The 18,495-nt window shown below is 68.4% G+C and overlaps 2 protein-coding genes across 2 annotated transcripts in view; both read left to right on the top strand.

The window, feature by feature from the left end:
* The window catches only part of NUDCD3 (NudC domain containing 3), a 32,294-nt gene extending 27,555 nt beyond the window's left edge, over nt 1–4,739 (top strand). Inside the window, exons 5-6 of the mRNA XM_054804697.1 lie at nt 2,984–3,172; nt 3,564–4,739. Of these exons, the coding sequence (XP_054660672.1) occupies nt 2,984–3,172; nt 3,564–3,674 (300 nt within the window). The 3' untranslated portion in view covers nt 3,675–4,739. The remainder of the gene's footprint in view (nt 1–2,983; nt 3,173–3,563) is intronic.
* Nucleotides 4,740–6,029: 1,290 nt separating this feature from the next.
* LOC129196608 (calcium/calmodulin-dependent protein kinase type II subunit beta-like) overlaps nt 6,030–18,495 on the top strand; it is a 13,002-nt gene continuing 536 nt past the window's right edge. Inside the window, exons 1-13 of the mRNA XM_054804366.1 lie at nt 6,030–6,241; nt 9,102–9,196; nt 12,094–12,153; nt 12,444–12,498; nt 12,592–12,657; nt 14,287–14,359; nt 14,889–14,991; nt 15,356–15,439; nt 15,846–15,940; nt 16,163–16,285; nt 16,384–16,467; nt 16,784–16,826; nt 17,321–17,536. Of these exons, the coding sequence (XP_054660341.1) occupies nt 6,177–6,241; nt 9,102–9,196; nt 12,094–12,153; nt 12,444–12,498; nt 12,592–12,657; nt 14,287–14,359; nt 14,889–14,991; nt 15,356–15,439; nt 15,846–15,940; nt 16,163–16,285; nt 16,384–16,467; nt 16,784–16,826; nt 17,321–17,536 (1,162 nt within the window). The 5' untranslated portion in view covers nt 6,030–6,176. The remainder of the gene's footprint in view (nt 6,242–9,101; nt 9,197–12,093; nt 12,154–12,443; nt 12,499–12,591; nt 12,658–14,286; nt 14,360–14,888; nt 14,992–15,355; nt 15,440–15,845; nt 15,941–16,162; nt 16,286–16,383; nt 16,468–16,783; nt 16,827–17,320; nt 17,537–18,495) is intronic.

Here is an 18,495-nt window from a genome sequence, read left to right as displayed (position 1 = left end):
CCGTTGTTGCAGAGGCTGTTCCTGCCCCAAAAGCCTCAAGTGGGCTTTTGCCCTTTCAGCTGTGGGTGAAGGATCTCCCTAAAGCCCAGGAGGCCCTTTGGGACCCACCAGCCTAAAAAGCAGAGCCAAAGTCTGACCGAGAGCCTGGGCACGCTGCAGGGACCCGGTCCTTCCTCTGGCAAACGGCCATCAGCGTTTCTGGGACCCTGGAGGATCAGGCTGAGCTGTCGGCTGGGAAACTTGGAACAGCAGCTTCAAGTGGAGGCAAAGCTTTTGCCTCGTCTCGAAGCGAGTAGTGTAATCAGGTCGAGATTTGTCCTTGAAAAAAAAAAAGCCCTGCTTCCCCCATGGAGCCCCCCTGGGTTTCCGGAGTGCTCCCCGAGGGAGCGTGCAGCCTTGCGTAGTGCTGTCAGTCGAGTGCCGGAGCCTTCCTCCGCCAGTGGGTGAGGGCTGCTGCTCACAGGGCATCGCCCTGCCTGGGCTGAGCCCAGAGGTCTGCCACGGTCCCTCAGCTCTCCCTTACCTCACCCTTCCTGCACCCAAGCGCTCAGTGAGGCTCCAGCCTGCGGCTCCATCACCACAAGCTCTCGTAGCCCATGCGCCCAGCCGAGTGACGGGCTGAATCGGTGGAGACCGTCAGCAGAAACGTGTCTGGGAATCAACCTGAGCCCGTGCTCCCCATCCCGGAGGTTGGACCTGTCTGCGACGAGCGCTCCAACACCGCTTCAAACCACAAAACCCCAAACTCGAGGTGATAGAGCTTTGCCCTAGCCCTTGGGCATTTTGGAGGCTCACATTGGAAAGTGGGGGTCCCACCTTGGAGCGAGTCCCAATTTTTGCATCTCTGCCCCTGGAATAAAGGGGGATGAGCAAATTCCCCCGTGCGCACAAGGCGGGCTGCAGAGGTTAATTAATTATTGTTTGCAAAGCACTCAGCGCTGTAGCGATGCGCACCGCAGAAAAGCTGGCGAGGAAATGAATAATTCTGTCTTCCCAGCAGGGTGGGAAACAGTATGCGGTAAATAAAGCGAGGGCCACGCGTGGGGCGGGGAGGAGGAAAGGAACCCCAGGCTGGCGCTCACGGTGGCAGCTCCCCTGTCTTTCGCCGGGGGTGGCCTGCGGACGAGGCGGATTCGGGTCTTGTGGGCGTTTCCCACCCGGTCTGTGGCTCCGTGGGGGTTCCCTGGGGTCTTCTGGGGGGCGGGGGGAAGGGGATTTGGTAGGGAAGGGAGAGAAGGGGTGGGTGTTCCTTCCCCTGGTGCTCTGGGGTGCAGTGGGGTGATGCCTGATAAGCCATACAGCCCCCCGGTGCCCGTTCATCCCTCCGCTGCCAGCCTGGCTCTGGTGGGGACGTACCAAGGGGGCCTGGCTGCGTGCGCTTGGCAGCGATGTCGTGAGAGCACGGCTCACGCCAAAGCCATCACTGGAAAAGCTCACACCTCACCGGCGGCACCGTGGGGACATTCCTCTCGTTTCAAACCCAGAGGAGCAGCAGCGAGCCTGGAGGGTGCTCCCGCCGCAGGCTTGGGCTGGCCGGGCCTGCTGACCCATGGCTCATCTTGCCTGCCAAGGGGACGACGTTCCCCGGGGAGCTTGCCGTTCCCCCGCCTGCCCACCCAGGGTTGGGAAGCCCACGAGCAAACCCTCAGCAGCTCTTCCTCCCCTGGAAAGTGGAACTGTGCAATTAAGAGGAGAACAAGCATGCCTGTCTAGCTGGAAAAACTAACGCCTTCCCCAAGCTGGAATATTTTACTGGCTCTGCACTCCCACAAGGATTAAGCCCCAGCCACCCCCTCCCGTATTAATTGGTTCCTTTTCTTTGCACCGGAGAGAGACGCCCGGCTCCATAACTTTAATGGCTGCCCATGTTTTCCCCTCCAGAGCTGTTGAGCTTCCAGGGAGGTTTGAGTAAATTGTATTGTCTGCCTTTATTGATGATTTTGCAGAGAGGCCGACGAACACCATAAATCTTCCTTGCTGCTGGGATTATTGTTAAAACAATACAGGAGAAAGAAGCCCACCCCTCCTGGCAAAAAAAAAAAAAAAAAAAAAAAGCAAGTTGGGGTTCCCAGTGCGGCGTGCCCCACGGTCATGCCAGCGCTCGCTGGCACCCGGCACAGCCCTTCCGGCCAGCCGGCTCCGTGCAAGGCACTGCCTGTGCTCATGCGTTCGGGAGGTCTGTGGCCACAGCCAGTGGCTTTTGCCAGCGAGAATGTCGACTGGAGGTGAGGGCATGTCCCCTCCCCTCGGGACACGGCCGACCAGCCACGGTGTCAGAGAGGCAGGTGCTGGCAGCGAGCGTGGGCAGCACGGAGCAGCGGGTGACATTTTCCCCTCCTTTGCCACCCATGCTCCTGCCTGCGGACTGAGCCCCGGGGGAAGCCGAGGCGAGGGCTCCTTCTGGGTTAGCGAAATGTGGAATTGCAGCGCTGTGATGCTGGGAGCCCCTGGCCCCACTCTGCCCGGCAGAGCCTCTCCCTCTGGCAGGTCTCCAGGCTCTCAGCTCCTGGGTGGCTGCCGACAAGCCGGCCCAGCTCTCCAGGCCCCGTACCTGTTGCTGCTGCTGCTGCATCAGCTCTGCGGCCTCAGGCTGGCGTTACCCACGGGCAGACCCCCACGGAGGACGCCTGTCCCGGCCTCAAGCCATGGTTGGGATGAGATTTTGGCTGTGTCATCCAGCCCAGAGGCTCGAGCTGGGTCTGCGAAGGGCTGTGGTGGGGTGTGCAAAGCCCTCGGACCACCAAGAAAGGGAGGGACGAGCCTTTCTCCTCCTCTGCCAGCCGCGGGGGGAGACCTGGGGCTCAGTCGGTGTTGAGCGGGACCTCCGCTCGTGGGCAAGCCCCAGCCGCACTGCAGAGCAGTGCGCGGGCACAGCCAAGCTCACAGCATCACTGCCATGGAGGCGTGGGGCGGGCAGGGTAAGACATCCTGGGGCAGGACAGGAGCTCCTCTCCCCACTCTCTGACCTGCGCCTCGTCCCCAGATCAACCTGAACAAAGGAGACGAGTACTGGTGGAACGCCATCCTGGAGGGCGAGGAGCAGATTGACATCGACAAGATCAACAAGGAGCGTTCCATGGCCACGGTGGACGAGGAGGAGCACGCCGTGCTGGACCGCCTGACCTTTGACTACCACCAGAAGCTGCAGGGCAAGCCCCAGAGCCACGAGCTGGTAGGTGCCGGCTGCCCCGCGCCGCCAGCCCAGCCCTGCCCTGCCCTCCCGCGTACCCTCCGGCTCCTCCGTGGGTCCCATCTCTGGCAAAAGGAGCCGACCAAGGAGCTGCCTTCCTCTGCCCGTCGCTCCGTCCCGGCCCCGTGTGCTTTCCTGGGCAGACGGGAGGGTGGGTGAGGCACGGAGGGGGTTGTGTGCCCTCAGGAATCGGTGCTGCTGTCACCCGGGGCGGAGGGGTGCTGTTGCTGAGCCCCACAACCCCCTTCGATGCGTTGGGCAGCTGCGCAGCCCTGAGGCCTGCGGGGTGAGCTTGTACCCTCGGCTGGGGTGGTGGGGAGGGTGAAGGTGTGAGGGCAGCCCCATTCTGACGGAGCCCGTGGCCTCTTCGCAGAAGGTGCACGAGATGCTCAAGAAGGGCTGGGACACCGAGGGCTCCCCCTTCCGCGGCCAGAAGTTCGACCCCTCCATGTTCAACATCTCCCCCGGTGCCGTGCAGTTTTGACGGCGGCGAAAAACGGCCGAGAAACGAAGCGGGGAGAGGAGAAACCCACCGGATGCCCGCCCGGGACCCTCGCACCCAACTCGCCGATGATATATGCTGCCAGCACCCGTCCACTGCCTTCGCCACCCGGCACCGGCACCCGGCTGGGCGGTTTGATGTGCATGCGGGGAAACCTGGCGAATGCAGATTTACGTCCCGTCACCAAGGCAACTCGAGCGGCTGGGACCCTTCTCCTCTCCTCGCCTCGCGCTGGCGACGGTTCTGTTGTTTTTCAGGAATAGACGGAGCTCGTTGGGTGACATAATTATTATTTCTGGTGGCTGAGGATGCTTCTTTTCGGATTGCTGGTGGTGCAGATCCCTCCCCGCCCTGGCACAGGGCAGCTTTACCCCTCGCAGGCGGAGCTGCGCTCTCTGCAGCTCTGGGTACGGGCAGCGGGGATGGCGGGGGGCACGTGGGGAGAGAGCCTGCCCCTGCCTGCCCCTGCCTGCTGCCCTGCCTGCTTGGCACCCCCAACTCCCCTTGCCGGGGTCTCCCATGGGTGCTGCGCTGCCCCAGCCCCCTGCCTGGCTGAAGGGCCCTGTCCAGTGCCAGTGGGGGGGTTTGTCCCGGGCTCACCCCCCTTCAGCTCACTGGTAGAGGGGGTCTGGGGCGTGCCGGAGCGGGCGCACCCCCTCGCTCCGGCAGAGACCCCAGCCAGCCCCGTGGTTTGCTTCCCGTTCCTCGGGGGGTTGGCGGGGAGCAGCGGGGCTGTCACCCATAGGAAAGTGGCAGGGGGGAGTCCAAGCTGCGCTCGGGGGTCCCTGGCAGGGGGCTACAAGCCCAGTCCTTGTGGCCACCAGCCCCCCATACCCGTGGGCAGTAGCACCAGAAACATCTGGGCTTCCCTGGAGCGGCACTTTGGGGTGTGGGAGGGGGAATGTGGGATTCCTGGGCCCCCCCAGGCCCAGCTTGGCTCTTGCAGCTTCCCACCAGCCCCCACCCTGGGATGCATGGGCTGGGGGTCCCCGGCCATCACCTTGCCCCCCCCCCTTCCCCTCGGTTTGCAATAAACACATCTCTGGAGCGGGGCCTGCACGTGATTCGGTGCCACCACGGGGGGGACGCGTGTGCCCTGGCCCCCCCAACACCCCCCGCTTTAAGGTCGGGGACAGGGACGCGTGGGGACGTCCGTGGGTGTCCCTCGTGTCCCCTGCCGTGGGCTGCGGGGACGGGGTGCCACCCGCGTGATGGGGGGGCTGGATTTGGGGGTCCTTTGGAGGTGGATATGGGGTCCCTGGGGGGCTGGATTTGGTGGGGTGGGCACCAGGTGCCTGGCGGCTTTGGGGGTGCCGACCTCGGGGTCTTGCCCCGCTGCTCCTCGCCCCCCTGTCCCTGTCCCCCCCATCTCCCCCGCGCCAGGCGCCGAAATTTCTCCGTGGCGATGCACAAATAGAAGCGGGCTCGGCGCAGGCCCCCACGGCCGCCCACGGTCCCCATGGCAACGGCAGCGCCAGCCGCCAGCCGCCCACCCGCGCCCCGGTGGGCACCCGCCTGTCCGCGCCCCCCGCACGCCCACCCGCTCGCCCCCGGCCCCACGGGTGACTGACGTGTGGGGGGGGGACACCCGTGTCCAGGCCCTGGGGCTGCCGGTGGCCTTCAGGGTGGCCGCTTGTGTGTCACCCAAAAAAGACTGCTCCCCCCCCAGCAAGCCTCTGGCATTGGGGGGCTTCAAGATGTCCTTGGGGGAGGCGGGGGGGGAGATTTTGCCCCCCCCCCCAGACCCCTCCCGGGTGTTTTGCTTGGGGGGGGTTGGAGCCTGGAGGGGTTGTTTGGGGTGACACTGGTGCGGGGGGGGATTGGTATGGGGGGCACAAGGGGGGGATGCAGTGAGGATGGCAGAGGGGGCAGCTGTGGGGTCCTTGGGGTTGGGGTGTCCGGATGTTGGGGTCTTTTGGGGGAGGTGGGATCCCTGGGGGGGCGGATTGGGGTCCTTGGGGGGGGATGGATATGGGGTCTCTGGGAGGGGGCTGGGTATGGGGATATTGGGGGGACCCCGGGGAAGGAGCCTTTTGGGGGGGTGGATGTGAGTCCCCCCCAGTTTGGGGGGCATTTGGAACAAGGGGCTCCCGGGGGGAGGGCTGTCTGCTTATGGGGCCCTTGGGGAGACTCAGGGTCAGGGAAAGGGGGATCCCCCACGGGGTCCTGGGGGTCCAACCCGGCGGGGGTGCGGGGAGGGGATGCGGATGGGGACCGGCGTGCGGGGGCGATCCGGGGGGGTCCCCGGCGCGGGGGCAGGTCCGAGGCGGGGGGGTGCTCCGGGGAGGGGGGGAGATCCCAGCCGGGGAAGGGGGGGGGGGGGGGGGGCGGCGGGGGCTGTCCCGGGCTGGTGCCTCCCCCGGCCGGTGCCTCCCCCGGCCCGGCAGCGCCTCCTCCCGCCCCCCCGCGCCAGGCGGAGCCGGAGCCGGAGCCGGAGCGGAGCCGGTGCCGGGGCGGCTCATTGCGGCGCGGCGCGGCGGCAGCATGGCCACCACCGTGCCCTGCACCCGCTTCACCGACGAGTACCAGCTCTACGAGGAGATCGGCAAGTAAGGGCCGCCGGCACCGGCACCGGCACCGGGCACAGCCCCGGCCGCGGGCGGAGCGCGGGGGGCGGCGGGGGGCGGGGGGCGCTGCCCGGGGCTCCGGCCGCCGCTCGGTGCAGACGTGACGCATCCCCCCCCCCGCGGGACGGGGCACCCAGGACCGGCCCCCCCACCCCCCCCCGCCGGCCCCCCCCGCCCGGGACCGGCCCTGCCCAGCCCCCCCCCCCCGCTCCGGCCGCCCCCCCCCCCCCCGTACTGCCCTCCCCCCGGTACTGGCCCTGCCCCCCCATACTACCCCCCCCTTATACAGACATCCCCCCCCGGTCCGGTACCTGCCCCCTCCCCCCCAGCATCCCCCCCCCGGCCGCGGCCGCAGGGACCCCCGGGCCTTATAGCCCCCCCCCCGGCGGCCCGGACCCCCGGTTCCTCCGGGTCCCCCCCATCCCCATAGACCCCCCAGTCCCTGCAGCCCCCTGTTCCCCAAGGACCCCCCCCTCCTTATGGTGGACCCTCATCTCCTTACAGACCCCCTCGATCTTTCCTGACCCCCCCCAGTCCTCATCCATGCCCCGGTCACCCCAGACCCCCCCAGTCCCTCCAGTCCCCAGTCCCCCATCCCTATAGTCCCCCCCAGTCCTTATAGCTGCCCTTGACCCTATGGACCGCCCGTCCTTATAGACCCCCCCCTCCATCTCTCCTAACCCTCCAGTCCTCATAGATCCCCGGCACTCCCAATCCCACCCCTGGCTCCTACAGACCCCCCCAGTCCTTATAGCCCCCCTTGCTCCTATAGACCCCCCCCATCCTCACAGACCCCCCCCATCTCTCCATATCCCCTGGTCCTTATAGACCCCCATCCCTCCAGACCCCCCCAAACCCCTTACCGACACCCCCCCAGCCATTATAGCCATGCTGGTCCTTATAGACCTCCCAACACCCCCAGACCCCCTCAATTCTGACAGGCAACTCCCCCCCCCCCCCGGGGCCTTATAGCCCCCCCGGTCCCTAGAGACATCCCACACCCTCCAGACCGTCCTTGAGTCCTTACAGGCACCTGCTCCTTTTAGACCCCCCCCATCCTCCGGGCCCCCCTCACCCCCCACCCCTATAGCTCCCCCAATCTCTCCAGCCCCCCCCCATCTCCGTAGACCCCCCCCATCCATATCTCCCCTCTGGTCCTTATAGACCCTCCTCATCCTCCAGCCCCCCCCAGCCCCTGTTAGACTCCTCTGGGCCTTATATAATTCCCCAAATCCACTACCCCCCCCCCCCCCCCGGTCCTTAGAGACACCAGCCCTTCTGGACCCCCCTAGTCCTTAAAGATCCCCAGGTCCCTCCTGCCCCCCCGGGTCCTTCCACCTCCCCAGCCCCCCCCTGCATCCATGACCCCCCCCCCCCGTTGGGGGGAGCTGTGGAGGAGTTTGGTTTGGGGGGGGCTCATTTGCCCCCACGGCCAGGGCGGGGGGCAGATCCTCCCCGGATCTGCATGCAGGGCTGGGGGGGGGGGCTAAAACTGGGGGGGAGGGGGAAAAGGTGGGGGCAGACCTTGTTAGGGGAGAGGGGGACCCCCCTCGTAGCAGGGGGACATTTTGCAGGGGGAGCCGTGGTCCCTTTGGGGGTATGGGGGGGACGACGTGGTGCCATCGGGGGCTATTCCCTCGCCCTCCCCAATATCCAGCCCGTCCTGGTTGCCATGGCAACGTGGTTCCCCCTCCCATCCCTCCCTGTCACCCACCAGCCACCGCGCGTGTCACCCCCCCCCCCCATGCTGCCATTGTCGGGGACATCTGCCCCCAGCCGGTGGGGAAACTGAGGCACAGCTGGGGGGCCCATGACAGTCATCCCTGCCACAGGAGCCGGCACCCGCTGTGTCCCCTGTCCCTGGGGCCACATGGGGAGGGGACGGGAGGGACTGGGGGTGCCGGGCCCTGGGGGGTTCCCCTTGTGCCCCGGCGGTGGCAGGGTCCCCACTGTTCTGGCCAGCGCGGGGCCCTCAGCGTCCCGGGCCACAGGGACCCAGAGTGACAGCAGGGGACGGCCTGGCCCCCATCCCCCCGGGCCCCACATGTCCCCCGCGGGACCCCCGGCGTGGCAGGGCCGCGGTGCTGCCACGTCCCCAGCCCGGCTCGGGGGGCCGTGCACTGCGAGGGTCCCCTCTGTGCCCCCCCCAGACACTGCCCTGCCCCTCCAGGCGCGGGTGCTGCTGAGCACAGGCAGAGCGGGGGCACCCGCTGCCCCCGGGGACCCCAGCAGGCAGGGGACGGGCAGGGGATGTGCAGGGGATGGGCAGGAACGTTGGAGGGGGACAGGTGGTGGGGGCACTTGGAGGGGCTGCGGGTGAGTGGGTGGGAACGGCCACGCTGTCCCCATCCCGGGGGGTGCCGGTGGCTGCTGGCCCCCCCCTGCCCCGCCGTGACCACCATCGCCACCATCACCACCACCATCGCCACCATCACCACCACCATCGCCGCTGCCACCACCATCACCGCTGCCACCACGGCCACCGCTGCCATCCGGGCCACCCGCCGTCCCCATGGCAACAGGCTGCCGGGTGCCGGATCCTTCCCGCGACCCCCCCCGTGATGCCGGCCACCAGCCCCCCACTACGTGCTCGCCCCACTGAGCCCCACCCCCCCCCCCCGCCCCCCCCCGGCACCCCCATCCGCAGGCCCACGGCATGGCCGGGGTGGGGGCCAAGCGGTGTCGGGGCCCCCCCAGTGTCGGGGTTCACCCCCCGGGTGCTGAGTCACGGCCGGCGCAGCCCCTGGCCGCGGGGTGCTGAGTCACAGGTGGGAGCCCACCCGTGCCTGGTCGGGGGGGGGCTGAGGCAGGCGGGGGGTGCTGAGCCTCTCCCCCTCCCCAGGGGGGCTTTCTCGGTGGTCCGGCGCTGCGTCAAGCTCTGCACCGGCCATGAGTACGCCGCCAAGATCATCAACACCAAAAAGCTCTCCGCCAGAGGTAGGACCCCCCCGGACCCCCCCGCACCCATGGGGTGGGTGCCCCCAGGGCCACCCCCAGCCCGGCCACCCTGGTGCCCATGGTGACGCCCGTGGTGCTCGTGGCGAAGGGATGGGGGGGGGCTCCGTGGGGGCTGGATCTGGCGTGTGTGTCCCCCCCTCCCTGCGGCCCCCCCGCCCCCCGCTGCCCCTCGGTGCCCCCCAGCACCCGCCGTGTCCCCGAGGGGTGTGCACACGTGTGAGCAGGCTGGGTGGCTGTGCACGGTGTGTATGTGCATACGCTACGTGCAAAGGGGGGGGAGTGTGTGTGCACACACAGGTGTGAGCAGTGTGTGTGTGTGCACGGGTGCGAGCAGGGTGTGTGTGCACGCACAGGTGTGAGCAGTGTGTGTGCCTGCACAGGTGTGAGCAGTGCATGTCTGATGTGTGCACAGGTGTGTGCAGTGTGTGTGTGCATGGGTATGCGTGCTTGCACAGGTGTGAATTGTGTGCGTGTGTGAAGTGTATGTGGGGGGTGTGCAGTGTGTGTGTGAGCATGAGGGGGTGTGCACTGGTGTGAGCTCTGCGTGTGCACACCGGTGGGTGTGTGTGATGTGTACATGGGGTTGTGTGCACACAGGTGTGTGCATGAGTGTGTGTTTGTGTGTGCACACGTGTGCATGTTCATAGGGGTGTGTGCATGCACATGTGTGTTTTCATGGGTGTGGCTGTGTGCACATGTGAGCAGTGGGGGGTGCATAGGGGTGTGCACACAGGTGTGAGCAGGCAGCGTGTGTGCACTGTGTCAGTGCATTTGTGGGTGTGCAATGTGTACACAGGTGTGTGCACTGCGTGTGTGTGTGTGGGGGGGGGGTGCACATGTGTGAGCAGGACGTGTGCGTGTGCATGTCCTGTGTCATGGGGTGTGCGCACACCTCAGCAGTGTGTGTGTACGTTGTGTGCAAGGGATGTGTGTGCACATACCTGAGTAGTGTGCACATACCTGAGTAGTGTGCACGGTGTGCATGGGGGTTGTGCAGGTGGGGGGGTGTGCACAGCGTGTTCAGGTGTGGGGGGTGTGCACACGTGTGAGCAGGCAGCGTACAGTTGCACTGATTGGGGGGGTGCCTGAACACGCGTGCGTGTGTGTGTACCTTGGCCGTGGATGTGTGTGTGTGTGTGCACAGGTGTGAGCAGCATCTGTCTGCTCTTTGTGAGTACGGTGTGCACGGGGGGCTATGCGCACACGTGTGCACGCTGTCTGTGCACGCTGCACGTGGGGGTGTGAGCAGGCGGGGGGGGTGTACGCGGGAGCTGTATGATGGTTACACCCGTGTGTACACACGCACACGTGTGCAGGTGTCTGTGAGCGGGTGCGCGCCCCATCCCTGTCCCTGTGTGCCCCCCGCCCAGCACGGCCCTTCCCTGCTCACAGCGGGGGCTGCCCTCACCCTGCCCGCACCCTGCCCGCACCCCCCCAGGCAGCAGTGTGGCACCAGCCTGTGCACACAGGAACAGCCGCACACCCCAGTGCACACGCACACGCAGAGGTACACGCGCACGGAGGTACAGCCGGGCACCGTGGCACACACACACGCATGCACACGTGCACAGGTACAGCGGCACGGAGGTACAGCCGCACACCCAGGTACACACGTGCACACGCAGAGGTATACACGCACACACACAGGTACAGCCGCACAGAGGTACAGCCGCACACCCTGGTACACACACGCACACACCCAGGTACACATGCACACCCTGGTACACACACACACAGAGGTACACGTGCACAGAGGTACAGTCACACACCCTGGTACACACGCACACGCAGAGGTACACACGCAAAGAGGTACAGCCGCACACCCCAGTCCACACACACAGGTACAGCTGCACACCCTGGTACACACACACGCACCCTGGTACACACGCACACACACAGGTACAGCCGCACACCCTGGTACACACACGCACACGCTGGTACAGCCAGGCGTTCGTACAGCGGCAATCACAGGTACACACGCGTACAGCCGCACAGAGCTACAGCCGCACGCCACACACGTAGGTGCACCTGCACACACAGGTACCGCCACACACACAGGTACAGCCGCACACTTGTACAGCGGCAAACGTGGGCAGACGTGTGCACACATGTACGGCCGCACACAGGTACACCCGCACACACGAGTCCAGCTGCAGTCACAGGTAAGGGCTCACACGCGTGTACAGCCACACGCGTGTACAGCCACACGCGTGTACAGCGGCACATGCGGGTACAGCCCCGCACACAGGTACAACCAGACGGATGTACGGCTGCACCCAGACGTACTGCCACACACGGGTACACTGGCACACGCAGGTGCACACCTGCACACGTGTACAGCCGCACACAGGCACACACAGGTGCACCTACACGCGTGCACAACTACATGTACTACCCCACACACGTACATGGACAACCACATGTACATCCACAGCTGCAACGCGTACACACACCCCCCGTGCACACCCACACACGCGTGTGCACACACCCCCAGATGCACGACCGACGATAACGATGTACATTACACACGTGCACAGCTGCATAAACACGCACAACCACACCTGGGCACGCCTGCACACACACGCACACCAGCACACGCACAAGCGTACACTCACTTGCACATGTGCACACCCAGACACACCAGCACACGTGTGCACAGCGGTACACGCATGTGCAGTCCCCGCACGTGCCCACCAGCACCCCCCAACACCCACGCACACCTACACACGCATGCACACCCACACACTGCACACCCGCACCCACCCCTGGGCGCCTGCGGCTCCTCCGGCCGGGGATGGGGACGGGGACCCCCGGGGTGGGGCAGGGTGGGTGCCCCTGGGTGGGGTGGGTGCCCCCGCTGACCCCCGTGCCCGCAGACCACCAGAAGCTGGAGCGGGAGGCGCGCATCTGCCGGCTGCTGAAGCACTCCAACATCGGTGAGCGGGGCGGGACGCGCGGGGGGCACCCTGGGGACACGGGGGGATGGGGGGGGGTGGGGGTACACCCGGGGGTGGGGTGGGGGGGTCCTGCTGGGGACACGCCGGTGCCACCACGGGGGTGTGCTGGGTGCCGCCCTGGGACACGCCGGGTGCCACCCCCCCTGGGGACGTGTGGGGTCCCAGCCCTGGGGTCCCGCTGGGTGCCCTCCCCCGGGGTGCGGGTGCGAGGGCCGCGGGTGACGGACGCAGCCCCCGAGGCTGAGCCTGTCCCCGTCCCGTCCCCGCAGTGCGGCTCCACGACAGCATCTCGGAGGAAGGCTTCCACTACCTCGTCTTCGACCTGTGAGTGTGCCTGGGGGGGGGTCCTGAGGGGGGGGGTCAGGGGTGCCCGGGCGCCGGGGTCGCAGGGTGACGCGGTGCCCCGGCGTGTTGCAGGGTGACGGGTGGCGAGCTCTTCGAGGACATCGTGGCGCGGGAGTACTACAGTGAAGCCGATGCCAGGTGAGCCCCCGCGCCCCCCCCCCCCCCAGGCCCCCCCAAACCCCCCCGGACACCCCCAGCCCTCCCAGTGCCCCCCCACCCCCTGGGGGCTGCAGGGATGGGGCAGCTCCAGCAAGGCAGGCAGGGGGGGCACCCAGAGTGTGTGTGTGGGGGGGTGTGCCCCCCCCATTATCGTAACCCCCCCCCACCGGCTCCATCCTGCTGCCGGGTGCTCGGTGGGGTCCCCCCCCGTCCCACCCCATGGTCCGTGTCCAACACCCCCCCCCCCCCCGCCCCCGCCACTGAGGCCTGGCACTGTCATGACATGTGCTGGGTGGGGGGCTGGTGGCGGGTGGGGGCCCCCAGGGCCCCCCCGTGCCAGTGCCGAGCCCCCAGCGCCCTGTGTGCCCGCCGTGTGCCCGTCCCCGTGGTCTCTGGGCTTTCACAACATTGTTTCTTCCCCTCTCTCGTTTCCCCCATCTCCGCCCCCCGTCCCCATCCCCACACCCCTGTGCCCCCCACCCCCCCCCGTCCGTCTCCCCCTTTCCCCCTTCCCCCCCCCCCGTCTCCCATCACGCGTCGCTCGGGCTCTGTGCGTGTCCGTGTGTCTGTCCGTGTGTCCGTCCGTCCGTCCCACCGCTGCCCCTCCGCTCGCTGCCCCCCCCCCCCCCCGGCTCCCCCTTCCCTGTGTTTTGCCTCCTGCCCCCCCCCCCCGCCTTCTTGCCCCCCCCCCATCCCTCTGTCCTGCTCCCTCCTGCCCCTGGACCCCCCCATCCCCATCTCCTGCCCCCCCCCCTTTACCCCATCCTGCCCCCCCCGCCCCCCGTTTTGTTTTGCAGTCACTGTGTCCATGAGCTATTAGCACGCGTTTCTCCCACCCATCACTTTGCCCCTGTGCAGAGGGAGCCGCAGGTCAGTATAACGGGGGGGGGGCCGGGGGGCCGTGCCCCCCGCGCTGCCCCCACCCGCCGGAGCATCCCGCTTCCCGGCCCCCCGCGCCCCTCACCGGAACCCCGCTTTGGGGCTCTCTCCTCCCTCCTTTTTCTGCCCCCTCTCCAACTTTTTTTGCGCATCCCCCCCCCCCGCCTTGCAGGGAGGTTGCCCCCCACCCCCCCATGCCCCAGCACCCCCAGCCAGGCGGGGGCCCCCCCCTTCACCCCCATTTCAGCCTCTCATCCCCCCGCTCCTTCCCTCTTTCTTTCTTGTCTCGTCTCCATCCGCCCTCCCTGCACCCCCCTGTCCCCCCCCCCCATCAGTCCCGTCTGGGGGACCCCGGCATCCGGGCAGCAGCAGAGCTGGGGGGGGGGGGTCCCCATGGGGGGGGGGCACAGCAGCACCATTAGGGTGGCCCCCATGGCTCCATGCCAAGATGGGGGCACCCCCTGATGGGCACCCGGGGTGATCCCCCCCCCCCAGCAGTCACCCCCAGGGGTGACCCCCCCCCCCCAGGCAGGGGCACAGGGTGGGGTGCCAAGCTCTGCACCCCCCCCCCCCCCCAGTATGAGATCACTGCTTGGTTTCAGAGGGTCCCCCCCAGGGGTGCTGGCAGTCGGGCGGGGGGGGGGCGCAGGTCCCGGGTGCCCCCAGGCAGGGGGGTGCGGGAGGTGGCGGGGGGCAGCGTGCCCCTGACCCCCCCCCGTTTGCACGCAGCCACTGCATCCAGCAGATCCTGGAGGCCGTCCTCCACTGCCACCAAATGGGGGTCGTCCACAGGGACCTCAAGGTGAGTGTGCCCCCCCCCCCCCGCCTGCCTGTCCCTCCACAGGTTTTGGGGTTCCTGGGTCCCCACAGCTTGGCGGGGGGGGGAGGGGGGTCACTGAGTTCCCCCTGGGGCTGGGTGCTCCCCTCTGCTCTGGGGGGGCATGTGGCCGGGGGGGGGGGGGGGGGGGCACGGCACACTCCTGCGCCGAGTTGGGTGTTTGCTGTGACCCCCCCACTCACTCCATGTGCCCCCCTTTTGGGGGGGTGCACAAGCTGGGTGGGATGTGGGGACGGGCTGCGGGGGGGGGGGGGGGGCTCGAGTTTGGAAACGGGGGGGGGGGGGGAGGGCTGGGACAGGGGGTGACCCCGAGCTGGGGCTGGGGCCGGCCCCCCACACACTCCCCCGGGCAGGGGGCACAGCCCGCGGACCCCCCCGCCTGCGCACGGGGCCTGGCAGCCAGGCAGGGCCTGCTCCATGGCGGCTGCAAAGCCCCCCCTGCTCCCCCCGGCCCCCCCTGGCCCCCCCCCTCACCCGGCGCTGCCCGCGGCAGCCGGAGAACCTGCTCCTGGCCAGCAAGTGCAAAGGGGCGGCCGTGAAGCTGGCCGACTTCGGCCTCGCCATCGAGGTGCAAGGGGATCAGCAGGCCTGGTTCGGTGAGTGCCACCCCCCTGCGTGTGTGTGTGTGTGTGTGTGTGTCCATGTCCCCCCTGGTGTGTCCCCCCGTGTGTCCCCCCGTGTGTGTCCCCATGTGTCCCCCCGTGTCCCATGCCCGCTGCCTCCTGCCCGGTGCCCAGCACATCCCTGCCCTGTGTCCCTGTCGCTGTCCTGTGCCTCCCGTGTCCCCCCTGTGTCCCCCACGTCCCTGTGTGTGCCCAGCACATCCCTGCCCCACACTGTGCCCCAGGGCCACAGCCACCACATCCTGCCCCCGTCCCCGTCCTGTCCCCGTCCCCATCCTCGTCCTGTCCCCGTCCCCGTCCCGCAGCTCAGTGCGGCTCCTGCCCGTCTCCATCCCAGGCTTCGCGGGCACGCCCGGCTACCTCTCCCCTGAAGTCCTGCGCAAAGAGGCCTACGGCAAACCTGTGGACATCTGGGCATGCGGTAAGAGCCCTGTGCCTGCCTGATCCCTGCCTGATCCCTGCCCGGTCCCTGCCCGGTCCCATCTGGAGCCCCCCGGCCCCTTCCTGCCCCCATCCTGATCCCTGTCCCACTCCCACCTGTCCTGGCTCCATCCTGGTCCCATCCCAGTTCCTGTCCCAGCCCTGGTGCTGTCCCCTTCATCCCGCCCCCCCCCCCCCACTGCGGCCCCCCCCGGCTGCCTTGCCACGCTCTGCCGGGGGGTGGGTGCCGCTGTGGGGGACGGTGCCGTCCCGGCAGCAGCGGGGAGCCTGGCGCGGTGCCAGGCCATCTCGGGGACACCGCTGTCCCGGGGCAGGGCTGACGGAGCCATGGGGATGCTGGGGGTCCCCGTCTCCCCCTGGCCCTGACCCCAGTCTCCCTCTGCCAGGCGTCATCCTGTACATCTTGCTGGTGGGCTACCCGCCGTTTTGGGACGAGGACCAGCACAAACTCTACCAACAGATCAAGGCCGGTGCCTACGATGTAAGTCCCCGGTGACAGGCACGCGCCCTGCTGCGGCCGGCTGGTCCGTTAACACTGGAACCTACTGAGGGACACTACAGCTAACCACCAGCAGGCGGAGCCTGGGGGATGGCTTTGGGCCATGTCTCCCGGCTGGGGACGCGTGGGGAGGAGGAGGGGTGCAGGTGTCGTGGGGCTGCCCCTCGTCACCCTGCCACATCGTCCCATCCGTCCCCTCCGCAGTTCCCTTCGCCCGAGTGGGACACGGTCACCCCCGAAGCGAAAAACCTCATCAACCAGATGCTGACCATCAACCCCGCCAAGCGCATCACAGCCCACGAAGCCCTCAAGCACCCGTGGGTCTGCGTAAGTGCCGGTGTCCCCCACCCTGGTGTGTGTCCCCGGTGCGTCCCCCCGACCCGGTGGCCACCGGCGCCTGGCACTGACCCCCCGCTCCCCCACAGCAACGCTCCACCGTGGCCTCCATGATGCACAGGCAGGAGACAGTAGAGTGTCTGAAAAAGTTCAACGCCCGGAGGAAGCTCAAGGTGAGGTCGTCCCGAGGGAGAACGTGGGCTGGATCCGGCCCTGCCCATGCCCGGGGTTTCCCCACCCGGCACAGTCCCGCCCTGCCCCTGCCCCGTGCCATACGGTCGCATCCTGGCAGCGCCCGGTGCAGCACGGTCCTGTCCCAGCCACCGCATGGTCCCATCCTAGCCGTGCCCGGTGCTGTGCCGTGGCCAACGGTCCCATCCCAGTGGTACTCAGTGCAGCACGGCCCAATCCTGCCCCCATCCCACGGCCCCATCCTGCCCCCCCAGCCCCATCACCCCGGCCCCATCCTGCCCCCTCCCTCCCTTGCAGGGCGCCATCCTCACCACCATGTTGGCCACCAGGAACTTCTCAGGTAAGGGGGGGCTCCCGCTGGCCGGGGGGGCCGGGGGCCGCAGCCCCCCTGCCCGCAGCCCCCGCCGAGGCCGGTGCCCCCCTCCCCCTTCTCTCTGTCGCTGTCTTTCTCTCTTTCTCCCCCCCCCCACCCCAACCTTCCCCCATTTTTTCCCCGTCGGCGAGGACGGGGGCGTGCATCCCCCCCCCCGCCCCGCGCACACAGCAGCAGGTAGTGCCCGGTTCCCGTGTCCCCCCCTCCGCTCCGGTGGCTGGCCGGTGGGGGGGACACGGGGACGGGGGACGACAGAGCAGCGCCGGCCACCCCCAGGCCCGAGGCTGGGGTGATGGGCACCCCAGGACTTCTTGTTGGGGGTGGATGGGTGGGAAGGTGGGGGTCCCGGCTGCAGCCCCCCCCTCCCCACCTGCCCCCCCTCCCCTAACAGGAGCTCTGCTCCCTTTCTCTCCTCTCTCTCTCTCTCTCCTGCCCGCCCTCTGCCCGTCTCCTGCCCGCAGTGGGCAGACAGACCACCGCTCCTCCGACCATGTCGGAGGCCGCCGCCGGGGCCCCCCTGGGGCTGGTGGAACAAGGTAGACGCGTCCCGCAAAGGGCCCCCCCGGCCCCCCCCCCGGCCCCGCTTGGTTTCTGTGTGTGTCACCCTGCCCAGACCCTTCGTCCCCATGTCCCCCCCCCCCCCCATCCTCTTCCTCACCCCCCCCAACGGGTTTCGGGTGCCCTCCTCGGAAATCGGAGCGCATGCATGGCCCCCCCGCATTGCTCCCCCCCCGCACCCCCCCCGACCCCCCCCCCCCAGCCTCTCCCCCTCCCCACGGGGACCGAGAGATGCCACTGGCCCCCCCGCTGGCCCCCCCCGACTGGCCCCAGGGGGTCTCTGCACCACCCCCTCCAGCACTTGCCCCCCCCCCAGCTCCCGGGGGGGCTGCTTGGGTGCTTGTGCCTGATCCGGGCCGGTGGTCCCTGGGGTGGGGGGACAGTGTGGTGGCACCCCCAAGGGACCCCGCCTGTGTCAGCAATGGGGGGAGCCTGGGGGCGGGGGGGGGAATAATTTTAGGGTGCCCCCCCATTGCTCCCACCCCATGGCACTGCCCCGCCCCACGCACACAAGGGGGGGCACACCGGTGCATGGGGGGGGGGGGCAAACTGGCCGCATGCCCTGTGTCCCCCCCTGTGTCCCCCCCTGTGTCCCCCTCCCTGCACAGCCCCCCCGCATGCCCCCCCGCACGCCCCCCCCCCCCCCCCCCGCACGGCTTCCCAAGAGCTGCAGCCGGTGTTCGTGGCGCCGCGAAACACTCGGCGGGTCTTAAACCATGCCCCCCCCTGGGCTACAGCTGCCCCACCCCCGCGGGGATCCCCCCCCCCCGGGCCCCCCCAATTCGGCTCTGGTTTAAACCCTCACCCCCCCCCCAGCGCCCGCCTGCTTTCAGAGGAGGGACCGGGACCCTTGGGGACACCCCACAGGGACCCCCGTGGGGACATGGGTCCTCCGGGGGGGGGGGGCAGGGGTGTCCCCTTCCCCCCCCCCTCCCCCAGCTCCCCCCCCCGCATTGGGTGCTGCTCAATGCCACCCTGCTGTCACCAGACTCGTCACCGCACAGCCCCCCCCACCCCGTGCTGCTGGCGGGGGGGGGGGCCCTGAGCTTGGAGGAGCGACGAGGATGCTCGAGGTGAC

The sequence above is a fragment of the Grus americana genome, chromosome 26 (assembly GCF_028858705.1).
Source record: "Grus americana isolate bGruAme1 chromosome 26, bGruAme1.mat, whole genome shotgun sequence".
Classification (NCBI taxonomy): Eukaryota; Metazoa; Chordata; class Aves; order Gruiformes; family Gruidae; genus Grus; species Grus americana.
This window is presented reverse-complemented; position numbering and strand designations above follow the sequence as displayed.